The sequence below is a fragment of the Dendropsophus ebraccatus genome, chromosome 3 (assembly GCF_027789765.1).
Source record: "Dendropsophus ebraccatus isolate aDenEbr1 chromosome 3, aDenEbr1.pat, whole genome shotgun sequence".
In the NCBI taxonomy this organism is placed as follows: Eukaryota; Metazoa; Chordata; class Amphibia; order Anura; family Hylidae; genus Dendropsophus; species Dendropsophus ebraccatus.
In genome coordinates this window covers 3,683,975-3,704,689 of record NC_091456.1, presented here as the reverse complement: position 1 = coordinate 3,704,689, position 20,715 = coordinate 3,683,975, and the positions used below count along the sequence as shown (strand labels likewise).

Here is a 20,715-nt window from a genome sequence, read left to right as displayed (position 1 = left end):
GAGAAAATAGCCCGCATATAAAGGGGAACTCCAGAGAAAATAGCCCGCATATAAAGGGGAACTCCAGAGAAAATAGCCCGCATATAAAGGGGAACTCCAGAGAAAATAGCCCGCATATAAAGGGGAACTCCAGAGAAAATAGCCCGCATATAAAGGGGAACTCCAGAGAAAATAGCCCGCATATAAAGGGGAACTCCAGAGAAAATAGCCTGCTTATAAAGGGGAACTCCAGAGAAAATAGCCTGCATATAAAGGGGTACTCCAGAGAAAATTGCCTGCATATAAAGGGGAACTCCAGAGAAAATAGCCCGCATATAAAGGGGTACCCCAGAGAAAATAGCCCGCATATAAAGGGGTACCCCAGAGAAAATAGCCCGCATATAAAGGGGTACCCCAGAGAAAATAGCCCGCATAAAAAGGGGTACCCCAGAGAAAATAGCCAGCATATAAAGGGGTACTCCAGAGAAAATAGCCAGCATATAAAGGGGTACTCCAGAGAAAATAGCCTGCTTATAAAGGGGTACTCCAGAGAAAATAGCCCGCATATAAAGGGGTACTCCAGAGAAAATAGCCTGCATATAAAGTACATCAAATCCATTTTTGTCATACAGATTTGTAAATTACTTCTCTTTAAAAATCTCCAGTCTTCCAGTACTTATCAGCTGCTGTATGTCCTGCAGGAAGTGGTGTATTCTCTCCAGTCTGACACAGTGCTCTCTGCTGCCACCTCTGTCCATGTCAGGAACTGCCCAGAGCAGCAGCAAATCCCCATAGAAAACCTCTCCTGCTCTGGACACTGTAAAAGTGTTATCCAAGATAGAGGCAAGGAGAAGCACTGCTGCAGGTGACTTCTGGTCCTGACCGCCTTTTGCCCCCAAGTTGTAATATGAGCCCCAGGCCTTGTTATCTAGCTTGAGCAGACTCCTGAGTCTTCCCAGTTGTCCTGCGCTGCGCAGTGGAATACGTAGACCTTTCCTAGTACCATTGTAACACTGGGGTCAGAGGTAACAGCCATGCACTGAGAGAGGTTCATGGGCCAGGTGATCCCTGTTATGCCTTATTCACACGTCAGTATATTTTTCCAATCCGCAAATTTCAGTCAGTAACAATCTGCAAATTCAGTCCGTATTGCATCCGTAAAAAAATACGGACCCCATAGAGTTGTATTGGGTGTGTCAGTTACTGTCCGTACTAGGGCCTGTCCTTTTTTTTTGTGGGAACGGATTGCAGCCCAGTACACAACACAGATGTCTGTATGGGTCCATTGAAATATATTGGTCCTATTTTTCTGCGGATCGGCAATTGCGGACAGGAACAGGATGTGTGAATAGGCTTCTCTCCCCTTAGCACTGCATAGCGCTTCTAGCGCCTATAGAAAGATATGTGGTTCGCTAGTCGTGTCCCTGTTAGAGGACGTGGCTATGCCAGGCCTTGGCTTCTGCAGAGACTCATTCCCTTTCTCTCTCACACTTAAACTGGAACTCGACTGACTGACTCCTCCCACTGGGAATTAAAGGCTCTATTCCACGGAACGATTATCGTTCATAAACTCGCTCCAACGACCGCTCGTTAACGATCACTAAACGATAACACATAACGTGAACGATATATGTAGTGTAACGATTATTTTGCGGCCGTTACATGGTCGTTTAAAACGTTCACCGGGGTGATCATGACCATACGACACACCTACTTTTTTTAAACCTTTTTACAAACGACAAAGATTTCTAATTTTACGAACCGGTTAGCGAATTATCTTTCAAAGACCGATTTTTTTTCGACATGCTGAAAACAATTTTAAACGACAATATAACGATTTCGCCTTTGTCGTTCGCTCGTTTACACCAATTCCAGGAAGCGATTATCGTTAACGAGCGGTCGTTGGAGCGAGTTTATGAACGATAATCGTTCCGTGGAATAGGGCCTTAAGTCCTAATTGCAGGGATCTGTCCAACCCTGGCTGTGATTGGTGGGCTGCATGCATGCTGGGAAGAGAGTGAAGAATATGGGCTAGAGAAAGGAGGGAAAGCACCTGCACCTGTGAGTGGTCAGAGGGCAACATGTGATACATAACGGTACACCCCCTGGTAGTGACACCTAGTGACGCTTATTACGCAGACGGGGACGACAGCAGCAGGGGCACACTGGCGCGGCACCAGGAATCAGGAGGGTGCAGGCCGGTGAGTTGTGGGGAGCGGCAGGTAATCCGGAATCCCGGGCACTTTCCTCATGTGCATCAGGAAAGTGCCTGTGATTCTTGCACCCCCATAGACTTCTATGGGGGTGTCCGGGACGGAATTCCGGACAAAAATAGGACATGTCCTATTTTTTCCGGATCTATTTTCCGGAACGGACACCCTTCCGGAAAAATCCAGCCTGTGAATGTAATAGAGCGGCCATACATACAGTGTAAGCATCTTATTTTTTATCTACAGGCCTGCTTGGGATTGTTTTTTGTGCCATAATCTAGTTTTTATTGGTGACATATTGGTGAGGTATTAGTGTAATAGAAAATTTTTGATTGCACTCTCCTGGTAAGAGGATCAGTCACATGGCTGTGAAGAGTCAGGCTGTTGTCCGAGTACCGGGTGGAGTGCCGCTGTAATCCTGAGTGTCCAGAGCTGTCAGTACTATGGCAGCTGTGTGATGTAAGATGTAGCAGAGCAGTGTGTGTCTATATGTATCTGTGTGTGTGTGTGTGTATATATATATATATATATATATATATATATACACACAATTCTCCCCATATACATCACTGAACATTCTAAACCTTGTGATAATTACATCTTTCTCTATTTTAACCCAGGAAAACTCGTTGTTGTGCAACTTTATTAAAAACAAATAAATGGCCAAATCTCAGGGAAGTCACAAGTCGGTCACATGGAGGTTAGTGCTGGCAAAGTCGAGTGTCATTTGTGACCAAAAATAAAAGGCCGGAGCCACACGGAGACAATGGATGCATGACAAAGATTGTGATGTTGCATATGTTGGGGGGGGGGGGGGCTCACAGCTCTGCCCGGGGGCCCATAATGCAGTTAGGACATCCTGGACATGACACACATACTGATCAATGCTCAGCCATTGTATAGCATTGATCAGTATTATCGGTGATCTGCCTGAGGCAGACCTAAGGGAAGATCACCGATCCAACAGGACGGAGGGACAGTGAAGGAAAGAATTATTTCATCCCTTGCTGATTTAGTACGTCTGCCCCCTGACACAGACAGGAAGAGACTATTATTATAAGGGGAGGTTAGTTTTAACAGTGAGAGATAGAAAATCAAAAATAAAACCCAGAAGATGACATTGTATAAATTATAGTTAGAAAAAAATCGTATAGTACCGTGTTATCCAGAAAACTCCACGTGGCGGTAAATACATCTGATCAAAGTATTTTAGGAGCGACATCTTTATTGGCCAAAAAAAATAGTTATAATTGTGAGGTTCCAGGATTCCAAAGATCCGACAGGTTACACATGAATGTCTTATTGAAACAGCTGCTCTGGACAGTTCCTGACATGGACAGAGGTGGCAGCAGAGAGCACTGTGTCAGACTGGAGAGAAGACACCACTTCCTGCAGGACATACAGCAGCTAATAAGTACTGGAAGACTGGAGATTTTTTAAACATAAGTAAATTAGAAACCTATGTAACTTTCTGACACCTTTGGATTTGAAAAAAAAATTCCGGAGTACCCCTTTAAGTTTTAGGCAGATATGTAAATGATTACAATTGTGTCTGATTAGACATTGGGTCATGCTACAAAAGGTTTATCCAAGATAAAGGCCTCTTAGAGGCTACTTTTGGGTGGTGTACCTCTTGTTCTCTGCCTCTCTGACAGTTTTCACAACCACTTCCTTCAGAACATACAGCAGCTGATAAGTTCGGGAAGACTTGAGATGTAAATGACTAATCTATATAACTTTCTGACACCAGTTAATTTGAAAGAATTTTTTTTTTTTGTGGGGGAAAAACCTCATTTCGGGCAGGGGGGTGGGGGGAACATAATAAAGAAGATATAGTTACGTGTCCCAGTTCCCAGGCAGCGCAGTGACCCAGTCCTGGACCCCGCTGACAGTCGGCAGATCTCCCCTGCTGCTACATCATAACCCGGCTGATGGATGCCCCCTCAGCTAGTCAGTGACTGGGATGGAAGACCACTGCAGTCCACAGCCGGGTCATGACTGGGAGCTGGGAGAAAGCGAGAGGGTATGGGAGCTGGGTGATGCAGCACAGGGTGGGCATGAGATCCGGCATACCCCTCCCCCCCCCACCCCCACCACCATCACCCTTCCCAGTCCTGCGGGTACTGGTAGCTGATTTCTTCCCCCCACAATACCCGTAGTGGGAACACCATTTTCCCAGTCAGTCTTCCCCCCCAAATGATGTACGAGACAGTGACAGCTCAGCGCTATGTGCCGGATATCTGGCGGCCGCAGGTTCAGCAGGATAACGCTCATCCAGGGTTCTCCAGGAACGTCTCCACCAGATTGCAGATTGCAAAAATAGTGACAAGGAGCGAGGATTCCCAGATTGTGTTACAGTCATGGATCTGCTTGTCGACATGCCAGATGCATGGACGCTGATCCAGACCTCCCAGTGGGGCAAATCCAACCGAGCGTCCGAGAGGAGAGAAAAGCATCAGGACACCGGGACCACATCGGGATGTTTAATCTTTTGAATCAATAAAGGATTGTATTAAAGGGGTACTCCGGCGAAAACCTTTTTTTTCCCAAATGATCTGGTGCCAGATTTGTAATTTATCTCCAGTCTTCCAGTACTTATCAGCTGCTGTATGTCCTGCAGGAAGTGGTGTATTCTCTGCCCATGTCAGGAACTGTCCAGAGCAGCAGCATAGGGCTCATACACTGCTCTGATGATGTTGCCTGGGATCAGGTGCCTGACATGGAAAGGAAGGTAGGACTGAGATAACAGAGAAGGTTTGTGTCACCTGGGGGAAGGACATATGGGTGCACCGGGGGAGCTGGCCCCGCCTCCAGTGCTCCCAGACACCTCATTTCCATATTTATGAAACGGCAAAAGATCGCAGGAACCAGGCGGCTGTTTTGTAAAAAAAGGACTAAACCAACGGGAACAGCGCAGTGGCGCCCATACGGTTGTATCAGAAGCCTAATATGTAGATTAAACTGGTACATTCACTTTAACAATGTGCTGGACGACTGCGCGCTCTCTATAGAACTGAATAGATCTGGTGCAGATAGATGGAACAAGTGTAAAAGGACAAAGCCCTCATATTCACACTGAGCCTAGTGTTCACTCCCCTGAGCCTAGTGTTCACTCCCCTGAGCCCAGTGTTCACTCCCCTGAGCCCAGTGTTCACGCCCCTGAGCCTAGTGTTCACGCCCCTGAGCCAAGTGTTCACGCCCCTGAGCCTAGTGTTCACGCCCCTGAGCCTAGTGTTCACTCCCCTGAGCCTAGTGTTCACTCCCCTGAGCCTAGTGTTCACTCCCCTGAGCCTAGTGTTCACTCCCCTGAGCCTAGTGTTCACTCCCCTGAGCCTAGTGTTCACTCCCCTGAGCCCAGTGTTCACTCCCCTGAGCCCAGTGTTCACTCCCCTGAGCCCAGTGTTCACTTCCCTGAGCCTAGTGTTCACACCCCTGAGCCTAGTGTTCACTCCCCTGAGCCTAGTGTTCACTCCCCTGAGCCTAGTGTTCACTCCCCTGAGCCTAGTGTTCACACCCCTGAGCCTTGTGTTCACTCCCCTGAGCCTAGTGTTCACTCCCCTGAGCCTAGTGTTCACGCCCCTGAGCCTAGTGTTCACACCCCTGAGCCCAGTGTTCACTCCCCTGAGCCTAGTGTTCACTCCCCTGAGCCTAGTGTTCACGCCCCTGAGCCTAGTGTTCACACCCCTGAGCCTAGTGTTCACTCCCCTGAGCCTAGTGTTCACTCCCCTGAGCCTCGTGTTCACACCCCTGAGCCCAGTGTTCACGCCCCTGAGCCTAGTGTTCACGCCCCTGAGCCTAGTGTTCACGCCCCTGAGCCTAGTGTTCACGCCCCTGAGCCTAGTGTTCACGCCCCTGAGCCTAGTGTTCACGCCCCTGAGCCTAGTGTTCACGCCCCTGAGCCTAGTGTTCACGCCCCTGAGCCTAGTGTTCACGCCCCTGAGCCTAGTGTTCACGCCCCTGAGCCTAGTGTTCACTCCCCTGAGCCTAGTGTTCACGTCCCTGAGCCCAGTGTTCACTCCCCTGAGCCTAGTGTTCACGCCCCTGAGCCCAGTGTTCACTCCCCTGAGCCTAGTGTTCACGCCCCTGAGCCCAGTGTTCACTCCCCTGAGCCTAGTGTTCACGCCCCTGAGCCTAGTGTTCACGCCCCTGAGCCTAGTGTTCACGCCCCTGAGCCCAATGTTCACTCCCCTGAGCCTAGTGTTCACGTCCCTGAGCCTAGTGTTTACGCCCCTGAGCCCAGTGTTCACTCCCCTGAGCCTAGTGTTCACCCCCCTGAGCCTAGTGTTCACCCCCCTGAGCCTAGTGTTCACGCCCCTGAGCCTAGTGTTCACGCCCCTGAGCCTAGTGTTCACGAAAGGTGTTGGTGGGTGCAGGGGCAGGAAGATAAGACCGAGTCCTGTGCGTTTAGTACAAAAATAGGACACTTTACTGAACAAAGTTGCAGGTGAACAGTACCCAAAAGCGGTTGCTGACAGTAGAATAAGATCAGTGCTTTTAGAAGTAGGTGCTTGTAGAAGTGCTTTGTGAAGAGAAGGAAGAGGAGAGGATTTGCCAGAGGAGCCCTGCCCAATGTAGAATCTGTGCTCTGCCGGAACTGAAGTGTAGATAAGAAGTAAGTGATACCCATACTCACGTATAGACTATAGTCTGACTGCCTTTTTTCCCCCTAGTCACGTAGAACATGTCCTAGGTGGGTAGCACAAGCCCAAGTCGACGATTATCTGGATATAGCAGACTTCCCAGATTACCCAGTTGTCTTGCACAGTAGGATACGTAGACCTATTCTGATAGCTTTGTCCTACTGGAAACAGCTCCTCTTGTTTCAGGAGACCGTCTTGCACGTTTTAGATGGGTTCCTGGCGTGGGCTAGGGTAATCCTAGGTGGCTTCTCTCCCCTAAGGTAAGCTTAGCACTGCATAACTGTGGTAGTTGCTGGCATAAAGAAAGTCTCTCTGGGAGCTAGCTTCTCACACATCTGTTCACACTGGAAACCAATCTGAACTGACTCTATCTGAACTAATTTCTGCAGGAACTTGGTCTCTGTGCATCCTCTCTCTCAAACCTTGTCTAAGACTGAACTCGCTTCCTCCACCAGGTTAACTCCACTTACAGGGGCTATCTCTAAACCCTCCTGAGTGGTGGGGCAGAGTGTGGCTAAGAGAGAAGAAGGATAGGATAAGAAAGAAGACTACCCGTGACTGGTAAGCGTAGGACACATGGTATAAAACAGTTAACCCTTTGGCTCTGCAGCTGTGCACAGAAGATAATAAACGCTAGTGACATCCAGTGGGGAAAATAAGGTACTTCATCTCCCACTTGTTAACCTGAAAGAATGACTAAGGTGCATAGGACTGCACCCGTGGTGGGACACCACACTTGTTATATAATAACAGGATTGCTTCTGTGCCCTATTAGGGGCCCCTGGGACTATGTGCACTTGGTTTCCGCTAGCAGAAAAATAAGCTGCAAAACTTTGAAGGGTTTTCTTCTTACTGTTTTGAATGTTTTGACTCTTTTGATTGTGTTCCTTGTCACTGGTTTGGATGTGTCTAGCTCAATGGAGCTTATCCACGTCCTGAATTTTCAACAGGAATTGATAACGTCACTCAAAGTGTACCTGTCATGTAAATGTCATTTTTTAGGAGTCAATAAGTATCAATAGACACGTGATTATAAGAAACTCTGTAAAAGGTTTTATTAAGCGAAAGAGTTTCTTAAAAAGCTATTTCCCTAGCCCCCCCCCCCCCACCACCACACACACACACTTCAGAAGAAGCAGGATTTCTGTGCCCATTATTGTCTATGGAGGGGGGAGGGGCTGAGGGGGATGAGTGAGCACGGAGAGGAGAAAAGGCAGCCCTGCACAGCACATCATCCTGCAATCTTTTCTCACCAAGCTCCCAGATAAGCACTGACCTTTCTGACCTTTGAATCCAGCGGTTCATGTGCCCAGACAATCTCCAAACTGTACAGCTGCTTCTCTGCTCTCCCTGCTCACTTATCCCCCTACATTATCAGACTTTACCTGATAATGTACAGATAAGAAGTGAGGGGGGGGGGGGAGGCTGGGAAACAGCTTTTTGACTACAGAAAGAGGCTTTTTTGCCCAATAAAACCTATTACAGAGTTTCTTAAAATCACTTGTACTATTGATTTTTGCAAAAATATTTTAAATGACTGCTACACTTTAGGCCGTGTTAACACATCGTTTTTTGGGAGTGCAACATCCACCCCACAAAATGGAAATATACATGGTATTTAGGTGATTATGTCATTGATTTCATTTGTATTCCTCATGGAAAGCAGCTCGGGAATGCAGAAGGAGGATTAGTCCCATTGTATGAGGATAATCTATGGCGAAAACCCTGATAAACCTGGGTGAATGGAGTCAGAGCCCAGAGCAGAGAACTCAGAGCAGAGAGCGCAGAGCAGAGAACTCAGAGCAGAGAACTCAGAGCAGAGAGTGCAGAGCAGAGACCCTGGAGCAGAGAGCGCAGAGCAGGGACCCTGGAGCAGAGAGCGCAGAGCAGAGACCCTGGAGCAGAGATGCCAGAGCAGAGTCGCCAGAGCAGAGATCCCGGAGCAGAGAGCGCAGAGCAGAGAACTCAGAGCAGAGAACTCAGAGCAGAGAGGCTAGAGCAGAGACCCTGGAGCAGAGAGCGCAGAGCAGAGAACTCAGAGCAGAGAACTCAGAGCAGAGACCCTGGAGCAGAGAGCGCAGAGCAGAGAACTCAGAGCAGAGAACTCAGAGCAGAGACCCTGGAGCAGAGAGCGCAGAGCAGAGACCCTGGAGCAGAGACGCCAGAGCAGAGATCCCGGAGCAGAGATCCCAGAGCAGAGAAGCCAGAGCAGAGACCCCGGAGCAGAGATCCCAGAGCAGAGAACTCAGAGCAGAGAGCGCAGAGCAGAGACCCTGGAGCAGAGAGCGCAGAGCAGAGACCCCGGAGCAGAGAACTCAGAGCAAAGAGCGCAGAGCAGAGAACTCAGAGCAGAGAGCGCAGAGCAGAGACCCTGGAGCAGAGAGCGCAGAGCAGAGACCCCGGAGCAGAGATCCCAGAGCAGAGCGCAGAGCAGAGACCCTGGAGCAGAGAGCGCAGAGCAGAGACCCCGGAGCAGAGATCCCAGAGCAGAGCGCAGAGCAGAGACCCTGGAGCAGAGAGCGCAGAGCAGAGACCCCGGAGCAGAGATCCCAGAACAGAGAGCGCAGAGCAGATACCCCAGAGCAGAGAACTCAGAGCAGAGACGCCAGAGCAGAGACCCCAGAGATGATGGAACAGGGCCAATGTTCATGTTAGTATGAACCCGAACCATCGGCATTTGATTCCCGCTGCCTTCCCGTTCCGCGGGGAAGGTGGAGAACAGTATCGCCTGGAAAACAGAGATACAGCCTAGGTAATAGCAGAGACCCCGGAGCAGAGAACTCAGAGCAGAGAGCGCAGAGCAGAGAGCGCAGAGCAGAGACCCTGGAGCAGAGAGCGCAGAGCAGAGACCCCGGAGCAGAGATCCCAGAGCAGAGTGCAGAGCAGAGACCCTGGAGCAGAGAGCGCAGAGCAGAGACCCCGGAGCAGAGATCCCAGAGCAGAGAGCGCAGAGCAGATACCCCGGAGCAGAGAACTCAGAGCAGAGACGCCAGAGCAGAGACCCCAGAGATGATGGAACAGGGCCAATGTTCATGTTAGTATGAACCCGAACCATCGGCATTTGATTCCCGCTGCCTTCCCGTTCCGCGGGGAAGGTGGAGACAGCCTACGTATCGCCTGGAAAACAGAGATACAGCCTAGGTAATAGCAGAGACCCCAGAGCAGAGACCTCCGGCCCCCTCAGAATTCTGCATAATGTCTCCTGTCCGTGTCGCCTTATTCCAGCAGATGTGAGATGCTTAATGAAAAATATACACGCACATTTATTGGCTCAGATTTTAGGGTGTAACATGCACCAAAATCCACTAAAAAATAAAAAACCTGCCGGCAGCCACAAAACCCATTTTGCCCAAATCATCCAAATGGATAAAACTGGATTTGTTCTCAGGCCCCGAGCAGTCACATCTACAGACTGCGACATTCTGAGACCCCCGGATATACGGACCCTTCTGTGTTGTCTATGTGTGGAGCCATGGACACTGGGGGCTATGCCACTCCATGGGCTTTGTGCATTGTGCTGCAGTTCCACCTTAAATCCTCTTCCTCCTCTCAGTGGGAAGGCTGGAGGGGAAGTCATGTGACCAACAAGACAAGAAAACAAGCAGGGGCCAGCATTGTGCAGTCTGCTGATCGCTGGGATCTATGGTGCAGCGCTAGGTGAGTGGCAGCAGGTAACCCCGACTCTCACACATCACTGGGGGGAGCAGGGTTATGGGGGGAGCAGGGTTATGGGGGGTCCTGGATTTCTGCATCCCCTCAGTCTGTGCCGGTCACTTTCCATTGTTGCTCTCATCCCCTTTGTGTCCTTCTTATATCATTCCGGTTACTATACGTCCTATCGATAATCCTGTATGATATTCCGGGATATTATTACCATGTACATTACTGTGTTTGTATCAGCCGGACCCAACCAGGCTACTATAATGCAGTGGGGGGGAGGGGGGGGGTATGAGCTGGGGGGCTATAGGAGCTCTATCCAGACTGTGGGGGATTAGGGTAGAATAGATGGGGGTCTGTAACAGGAAGAAGCTGCCAATATAGAATATAGATCTTCCTTCCACTAAAATTAGTTTATAGTAACATCACAAACAGTTACATACACTGATATATACTCATACACTGATATATACTCATACTCATACACTAATATATACTCATACAGTGATATATACTCATACTCGTACACTGATATATACCCCATACACTAATATATACTCATACAGTGATATATACTCATACTTGTACACTGATATATACTCATACAGTGATATATACTCATACTCGTACAATAATATATACTCATACAGTGATATATATTGCCTGTTGGTCAAAATGTAAGAAATAAGCCCTATATTGCATAGTATATGATTTTTATTACCTGTAAAGAGACCTCTGCTGCACTTTGCTACAGAGAAAAATAAGGGCCCTATTACACATAGTGGCCGACTATCGCTCTGTGTAATAGAGACAACGATCGGCCGACTATCGCTCTGTGTAATAGAGACAACGATCGGCCGACTATCGCTCTGTGTAATAGAGACAACGATCGGCCGACTATCGCTCTGTGTAATAGAGACAACGATCGGCCGACTATCCCTCTGTGTTATAGAGACAACGATCGGCCGACTATCCCTCTGTGTAATAGAGACAATGATCGGCCGACTATCGCTCTGTGTAATAGAGACAACGATCGGCCGACTATCGCTCTGTGTAATAGAGACAACGATCGGCCGACTATCGCTCTGTGTAATAGAGACAACGATCGGCCGACTATCGCTCTGTGTTATAGAGACAACGATCGGCCGACTATCGCTCTGTGTTATAGAGACAACGATCGGCCGACTATCGCTCTGTGTTATAGAGACAACGATCGGCCGACTATCGCTCTGTGTAATAGAGACAACGATCGGCCGACTATCCCTCTGTGTAATAGAGACAACGATCGGCCGACTATCGCTCTGTGTTATAGAGACAACGATCGGCCGACTATCGCTCTGTGTAATAGAGACAACGATCGGCCGACTATCGCTCTGTGTAATAGAGACAACGATCGGCCGACTATCGCTCTGTGTAATAGAGACAACGATCGGCCGACTATCGCTCTGTGTTATAGAGACAACGATCGGCCGACTATCGCTCTGTGTAATAGAGACAACGATCGGCCGACTATCGCTCTGTGTAACAGAGACAACGATCGGCCGACTATCCCTCTGTGTAATAGAGACAACGATCGGCCGACTATCGCTCTGTGTAATAGAGACAACGATCGGCCGACTATCGCTCTGTGTAATAGAGACAACGATCGGCCGACTATCCCTCTGTGTAATAGAGACAATGATCGGCCGACTATCCCTCTGTGTAATAGAGACAACGATCGGCCGACTATCGCTCTGTGTAATAGAGACAACGATCGGCCGACTATCCCTCTGTGTAATAGAGACAATGATCGGCCGACTATCCCTCTGTGTAATAGAGACAACGATCGGCCGACTATCGCTCTGTGTAATAGAGACAACGATCGGCCGACTATCGCTCTGTGTTATAGAGACAACGATCGGCCGACTATCGCTCTGTGTAATAGAGACAACGATCGGCTGACTATCGCTCTGTGTAATAGAGACAACGATCGGCCGACTATTGCTCTGTGTAATAGAGACAACTGACCTGTTGGCTACAATGGCGGTGTCAGCCGCTGCTCAGAACATTGCTCAGTTTACGTGCTGGGAGCTTTCCTGATGCGTGCGCCAACTTATTTTTTTTATACTAAAGTCCAGGACAGGGCCGGATTAAGGTTGGTGGAGGCCCTGGGCAGCAATTTTGTTGGGGCCCCCCCCATTTTCTTCCCCCACAAATAAACCATACAGCAATCTATACAGGTGGCTGATTACTGTAGGGGACTTAGCACCTACCCCTCCTCACTCCTGGCTGTATGGCTCAGCATCCTCCTCTGTTCTGCATATGATGGTCCCTAGAGGCTGCAGTGCAGAGGAAGATGCCAGGCCCTAGAGACAGGATGGGGGAGGGGTGAGAATCACGGTGTGTTCTCACTTAATTCAATGCGAGAACAGAGCACTTTAGCACTTTCTGTGTGCTCTTGCCCACTGTGTCAGCCACCACAGCTAGCATGTGCAGTTGTGAATCGCAGGCAGAACCTGGACTTGCAAGTCTAAGTCCCATCTTCAGTTCCCAACCATATAAACTACCTGAAGCAGTAAGGAGCACCCAGAAAGTACTTAAAGGCTGTGTATAATCTATAGCGGATATGGTACATGTGAATATACTCTAAAGATCATGGCAGATATAGCTGCACACAGGCTACATGTCATATGCTGCACACAGGATATATATATACCTTATGCTGCACACAGGCTATATATACACCATATGCTGCACACAGGCTATATATCATAGGCTGCACACAGGCTATATACCATACACTGCACACAGGCTATATATCATACACTGCACACAAGCTATATGTCATATGCTGCACACAGGCTATATACCACACACTGCACACAGGCTATATACCATACACTGCACACAGGCTATATACCATACACTGCACACAGGATATATACCATACACTGCACACAGGTTATATGTCATACACTGCACACAGGCTATATACCATACACTGCACACAGGCTATATGTCATATGCTGCACACAGGCTATATATCATAGGCTGCACACAGGCTATATATTATAGGCTGCACACAGGCTATATACCATACACTTCACACAGGCAATATATCATAGGCTGCACACAGGCTATATACCATAGGCTGCACACAGGCTATGTATCATACACTGCACACAGGCTATATACCATACACTGCACACAGGCTACATGTAATATGCTGCACACAGGCTATATATATATATATATATATATATATATATATACACCTCTGCTCTGATATATGCCCATATGCCCTCAGGTTTCCTTGCTAAGGTCCCACACAGTCCTCTTCTCAGTGAGGGGGAGGGGCAAGGGGGAGTGAGGACCTCGGCAGGAGACAGGCACCTGGAAGCTTGACAGGAAGAATCCATTCAAAAACCCACCAGGGGGGAGTCTGAGCCTGCCGGGAGGGAGATGCTTACACAGGATTAACCCTACACCTCCCTCCCTCCCTCCCTGGACAGCATGCAGTGCCCTTCCTGACCCGGCCGGGTGAGTGTAAGCTGAGCGGTGATGTCTGTAGTCAGTAAGATCTATCAGGCTGGGTGTGTGGGGAGCCACAATGGCACAGTGCACCCCTGTATATACTTACAGGAGCAGGGACACCTGTCTATCACTCCCTGATCCTCTACAGACACAATCACTGCATTAGGGGCCCGGTTAGGGGGCTACACCAGCCTCATCCTGAGCAGCCAAATGCATGGTGGACCTTTTCATTTAAGATAAGAGAACCGATTTTAGTTTCAGAGATTTCTTCTACAAATCTGCCATATGTGAGCATACCCCAACGAGCCCTGGATATTGTAGGCTACTGTTAGGGGACGTGGTCACTACATGTGTACATAGAGATAGTTAGCTACCCTGTTACCCTGAAAATAAGACCTAGTGGAGGTTTTGTTAAATTGCTAAATATAAAGCCTCCCCCAAAAGTAAGACCTAGCAAAGTCTTTGTCTGGAAGCATGGCCACTGAGCCGAACACCAGGGCATGCAGCTGGGATTCTTTTTAGTCCGTTGTAGTTTTCCCTTCCTTCACCATATATTGCAGAGCAGCTGCATGCAGGACCTGAACACAGTCATCTCCCGCCAACCCCGATGTTCCCTTCCATGGCCAACACCTGTTAATGTGCAGGGAAGGCATCAAGAGGCCTGTCACCTGCTGCCATCCCCACTGTCCCCTCCTTCCAGATGTAGAGATGCACGCAGTCTGCTGTTATCCCGTCACCTGCCACCATACCGCACACTGTATGCTGTGCGGTACCAGTATGCTGTGGTGAGCTCCTCCTGGTGGCCGGAAGCCGCCATACCATACTCTCTGTCCTTGCTGTGCTGTACAAGTGTGCTGTGGCGAGCTCCCCTGGTGGCCGGAAGTCACCATACCGTATGCTCTGTCCCTGCTGTGCTGTACGAGTGTGCTATGTTGAGCTCCCCTGGTGGCCAGAAGCCGTCATACCATACGCTGTCCCTGCTGTGCTGTATCAGTATGCTGTGGTGAGCTTCCCCTGGTGTCCAGAAGTTGCTATTCCGTACGCTGTTTCTGCTGTGCTGTACCAGTGTGCTGTGGTGAAATCCCCCTAGTGACCGGAAGCTGCCATATCATACACTCTGTCCCTGCTGTGCTGTACAAGTGTGCTTAGATGAGCTTTCCCTGGTGGCCAGAAGCCACCATACTGTATGCTCTGTCCCTGCTATGCTGTACGAGTGTGCTGTGATGAGCTCTTCCTGGTGGCTAGAAGTCGCCATACTGTATGCTGTGCTGTACAAGTATGTTGTGGTGAGCTCCCCTTGGTGGTCAGAAACCGACATAACGTACACTGTCCCTTCTGTGCTGTACGAGTGGGCTGTGGTGAACTCCCCCTGGTGGCTAGAAGCCGTCATACCGTACGCTGTCACTGCTGTGCTGAATGAGTGTGCTGTGGTGAGCTCCCCCTGGTGGCTGGAAGCCGACATACCGCACACTGTCCCTGCTGTGCTGTACGAGTGTGCTGTGGTGAGCTCCCCCTGGTGGACAGAAGCCCCCATACCGTACACTATAAGACATTCCCTGAAAATAAGAAACTAAGTTCTTCTTTGGGAGCAAAATGTAATATAAGACACTGTCTGATTTTCGGGGAATCCCGGTAGGTATCTTTTGCTTTGAGTTTGTCTTCTTTTGCAGCCGCTCGGGTTGACGTTGCTCGGAGTTTCATAGTGCAGGAGGTGAAAGGTCACTGGATGATAGTAGAAAGCAGATGACTGCAGATTCTGCCGGTTCAGCTTCCCCCCTCACACTTGCTGACTCTGCTCCGTGTCTTCTGCTGCGTGACCCTTGTCTCTGTCACATCTACAGACAATCGCTGTATTTATGGCCGCAGTTCCCCATCTGACCTCGGATCGTTCCCTTATACTCTCCTTCTCTTACATTGCAGGGTGGATGTATAACCAGGTATATACACATGTATGTGAGTACAGCGAGTATACAGAAACATCCGCCATATACTGCACACCCACGCTGAACTCTAAGGGAGGAGACAACATATCCCTCATTATAAAAAAGAATAAACCCAAAACCAGCAAAGCCAGTGTACAACCAGGATGAGGAAGGGGATACAGGATGTAATGTGTGTGTGTGTATATGTATGTATGTGTATGTGCGTGTAATATGTATATATGTATATGTATGTGTGATATGTATATATTTATGTGAATATATGTATGTACTGTATATATATATATATATATATATATATATGTATGTATATATTTCTGTGTATCTGTATGTGTGATATGTATATATGTATGTGTATATTCCTGTGTATATATGTATATATATAGTTCTGTGTATGTGTATATTCCTGTGTATATATGTCTGTGTATATATGTATGTATATATTCCTGTGTATATGTGTATGTGTATATTCCTGTGTATATATGTATGTATATATTTCTGTGTATATATTCCTGTGTATATGTTGTAGACATGTCACAGGAGATGTGTTCGAGGGGGTGTACATCTCACCTAGGCTGATGCATAGTGTGAGATGGTAAGTCCAGGAGGGATCTGTTGCTCAGCAGTGTTATGCTGCTGAGTTATTATTTATTTTTTACCGGGCCTGGATTTACATGGAATGGCAGGTAGGTTTTGGTAGTGGGACTTGCCATTCCCTCCCCCCGATCCAGTTTGGGTTTTGCCATCAGGTGAGCAATCAGCCTGAGAAGGTAAGAGCTCCACAGAGATGCAGGTGGGGGCTCTCAGACAGGAGTGAACAGCCTGCATGCTGTTTGGTGAGAGCTGGGAAGACAGCCGCTGCTGGGGCCTGTTCACACCCCGCAATACTGCCGACTGAAGTGTCAGAGAGGTAACCTGCTGTGTTAGTTAGCGCCCAGACGGGCAAGACCTTTTTGTTTTGTTCTTAAAGCGCAGTGTTGCTATATTTCTGTTATGGACTGTTTATGCTGCAAATAAACGCCAAGCTGTTATTTTACAAGTCCAAGTCTGCTGTGAACTGTGTCCAAACACACCATCCCCCGGGAAAATCCCTACAATGTGTATGTGTATATTCCTGTGTATATATATGTATGTATATATTCCTGTGTATATATATGTATGTATATATTCCTGTGTATATATATGTATGTATATATTCCTGTGTATATATATGTATGTATATATTCCTGTGTATATATATGTATGTATATATTCCTGTGTATATATATGTATGTATATATTCCTGTGTATATATATGTATGTATATATTCCTGTGTATATATATGTATGTATATATTCCTGTGTATATATATGTATGTATATATTCCTGTGTATATATATGTATGTATATATTCCTGTGTATATATATGTATGTATATATTCCTGTGTATATATATGTATGTATATATTCCTGTGTATATATATGTATGTATATATTCCTGTGTATATATATATGTATGTATATATTTCTGTGTATATATATGTATGTATGTATATATTTCTGTGTATATATATGTATGTATGTATATATTTCTGTGTATGGCTGGGTTCACACTATGTATATTTGAGGCTGTATGTTTGAGGCTGTATAGCAACCAAAACCAGGAATGGATTGAAAACACAGAAAGGCTCTGTTCACATAATGGTGTAATTGAGTGGATGGCCGCCATATAATGGCAAATATTTGCTGTTATTTTAAAACAACGGCCGTTATATTGAAATAATGGCCGTTATTTACTGTTATATGGCAACCATCCACTCAATTTCAACATTGTGTGAACAGATCCTTTCTGTGTTTTCAATCCACTCCTGGTTTTGGTTGCTATGAGGACCTGACATGAGGACCAAATACAGCCTGAAATATACATAGTGTGAACCCAGCTTGCATATGTATGTATATATTCCTGTGTATATATGTATGTATATATTCCTGTGTATATATGTATGTATATATTCCTGTGTATATATGTATGTATATATTTCTGTGTATATATGTATGTGTATATTCCTGTGTATATGTGTATGTGTATATTCCTGTGTATATGTGTATGTGTATATTCCTGTGTATATATGTATGTATATATTTCTGTGTATATATGTATGTATATTCCTGTGTATATGTGTATGTATATATTCCTGTGTATATGTGTATGTATATATTCCTATGTGTATGTGTATATTCCTGTGTATATATGTATGTGTATATTCCTGTGTATATATGTATGTATATATTTCTGTGTATATATGTATGTGTATATTCCTGTGTATATGTGTATGTGTATATTCCTGTGTATATGTGTATGTGTATATTCCTGTGTATATGTGTATGTGTATATTCCTGTGTATATGTGTATGTGTATATTCCTGTGTATATGTGTATGTGTATATTCCTGTGTATATGTGTATGTGTATATTTCTGTGTATATCTGTATGTATATATTTCTGTGTATATCTGTATGTATATATTCCTGTGTATGTGTATATTCCTGTGTATATGTGTATGTATATATTTCTGTGTATATGTGTATGTATATATTTCTGTGTATATGTGTATGTATATATTTCTGTGTATATGTGTATGTATATATTTCTGTGTCTATGTGTATGTATATATTTCTGTGTCTATGTGTATGTATATATTTCTGTGTCAATGCCCCCTCCCCCCTACATAAACCTTTTTCCGTCTTGTTATATTTATACGATTCGGCTTCCTGCTGGTTCTATGGATACAGGACGTGTTTCCTGATGCTGAGGACGTTATCTTTGTTATTATTGAAGCTTTCTATTTATAAATGTTTTTTACTATTTTCATACTTTTGATTTTTATGCCATTTTCTATGTCCTCCATGTGTACGTGGCTTCACATAACCGCATGGCGAGTTTTGCAGCTATCGAACATTATGAGTTTGTGTTTTTCCCCTAAAATCCTGCTGGAGCGGAGTCGCTGGTCCCATAGAAGTGATCGGGTTTGGATGTGTATATAGGAGCCCTGTGATATAAAGGTTTAGGCCATGTTCACACAACATATAACCAATGTCCGTTGTTTTAAAGAGTCACTGTCGTATTTTTTTTTTTTTTTGCAGAAATCAATAGTCCAGGCGATTTTAAGAAACTTTGTAATTGGGTTTATTAGCCAAATCTGCCATTATCTGCATGTAAAAAGCCTTTTCCCAGGTCCCCCCTTCCTTCCTCTTTTTCATCCACTCTGAAAAATCTGAAAATTGTGACTTGTTGCAGGAGTCGTCCCCTGTCTGCTCTATGGAGAGGGGAGGGGGGAGGAGGAAGGAGGGAGTTAGCCGGCAGCAGAAAGCAGAGAACAGAGGATTACAGGCACGGAGCTGGGTGACAGCTGTAATCCGAGCTCACACAGGTCACTGGTGATGGTCACAGGAGATATCCCGTGAGGGATTTGTAGATTAACTCTTTGTTGTCCTGTTTTGGTCTATTCTTTAGCTCTCTCCATAGGAGAACAATGAAGACAGGGGGGAGAGCTTCAAACTGCTTTTTCATGATAAAAATGCATTTTTCGGATAATAAACCCAATTACAAAGTTTCTTAAAATCGCCTGGACTATTGATTTCTGCAAAAAAAAAATTCACGACAGTGACACTTTAAGTTTCAAACAATGGCCGTTGTACCATTGAAAATTGCATTGAAACCATTGTACCATTGAAAATGCACAAATACCGGAAATAATTGACGTGTCAATTATTTCAGCGGCCACAGCAAACAGCCACTTTTCAATAAATTGTGTGACCAACGGCCATTCTTTGCATTGACTTCAATGCAACACATTTCACCCTGAAAGAACATCCGTTGTTTTCATAAGAAGTACGTTGTGTGAACATAGCCTTGTATTGCTTTCACATATAAAGAGACAGGAGAGTCCAGCTTACCCCACCTACACAGTGACGGACGGCTTTCCCTGTTACTACATGTATAGATATGGCTCTCATATAACCTGGCATGAAATGTTTTTTTATTTTTTTTATTTAATATCATGAACAATAGAGACGATTTTTGAAATGTTTTGACCATAAAAGGAATCTCTAAAGATATAAAACGTTACAAGACGCCAGAATATTGTTATGAAGCTGTAAGCCACCCGCGACCAACAGGGTTTTAAAGGGGATCACTTCAACCCGAACAAAAAGAGATGTTTTTCTCTGATATAGCACAAGTGAATCATTAAAGGGATTGTTCACCTAAAAAAAATCTTTCACATCAACTGGTGCCAGAAAGTTATATAGATTTGTAATTTACTTTTATTAAAAAATCTCCAGCCTTCCAGTACTTATCAGCTGCTGTATGTCCTGCAGGAAGTGGTGTATTCTCTCCAGTCTGACACAGTGATCTCTGCTGCCACCTCTGTCCATGTCAGGAACTGTCCAGAGCAGCAGCAAAACTCCATAGAAAACCTCTCCTGCTCTGGACAGTTCCTGACATGGACAGAAGTGGCAGCCGAGAGCACTGTGTCAGACTGGAGAGAAAACATCACTTCCTGCAGGACATACAGCAGCTGATAAGTACTGGAAGACTGGATATTTTTAAATAGAAGTAAATTATATATCTCTGGTACTTTCTGGTACCAGTTGATTTTTTTAACTACCCCTTTAACACAGTCTCGTACACACAATCTAGCAAGAATCTGCACTTTGTCGTGGTGGTTGGGGCTCTTGTTGCCTTTAGGGCCACTCACATGTGATCTCTTCTTGAGTCCATGACGATCTGTGAGCA

At 46.2% G+C, this 20,715-nt stretch overlaps 2 protein-coding genes across 4 annotated transcripts in view; both read left to right on the top strand.

Moving 5' to 3' along the window:
- Window positions 1-4,567: 4,567 nt before the first annotated feature.
- Window positions 4,568-6,637, top strand: LOC138785115 (uncharacterized). Its single transcript, XM_069960691.1, has 2 exons — window positions 4,568-4,623; window positions 5,296-6,637. The coding sequence occupies exons 1-2, from the start codon at window positions 4,568-4,570 to the stop codon at window positions 6,635-6,637; spliced, it is 1,398 nt and encodes a 465-aa protein (XP_069816792.1).
- Window positions 6,638-10,395: 3,758 nt separating this feature from the next.
- TCN2 (transcobalamin 2) overlaps window positions 10,396-20,715 on the top strand; it is a 32,392-nt gene continuing 22,072 nt past the window's right edge. Inside the window, exon 1 of one of the 3 annotated variants that reach the window (XM_069960726.1) lies at window positions 10,396-10,486. The gene's annotated coding sequence lies outside the window, so the exon portion shown is untranslated. Of the gene's footprint in view, window positions 10,501-15,862; window positions 15,937-20,715 lie in introns of those variants that run through there. The other 2 variants (XM_069960727.1, XM_069960728.1) reach the window with 2 other exon arrangements.

Bases quoted from the DNA above. Each gene is read 5' to 3' on its own strand.
- LOC138785115 (XM_069960691.1), top strand. From the start codon at position 4,568: ATGCCAGATGCATGGACGCTGATCCAGACCTCCCAGTGGGGCAAATCC. The intron at 4,624-5,295 runs GTCCGAGAGGAG...CCCTGAGCCTAG, and splicing joins TGGGGCAAATCCAACCGAGC to TGTTCACTCCCCTGAGCCCA.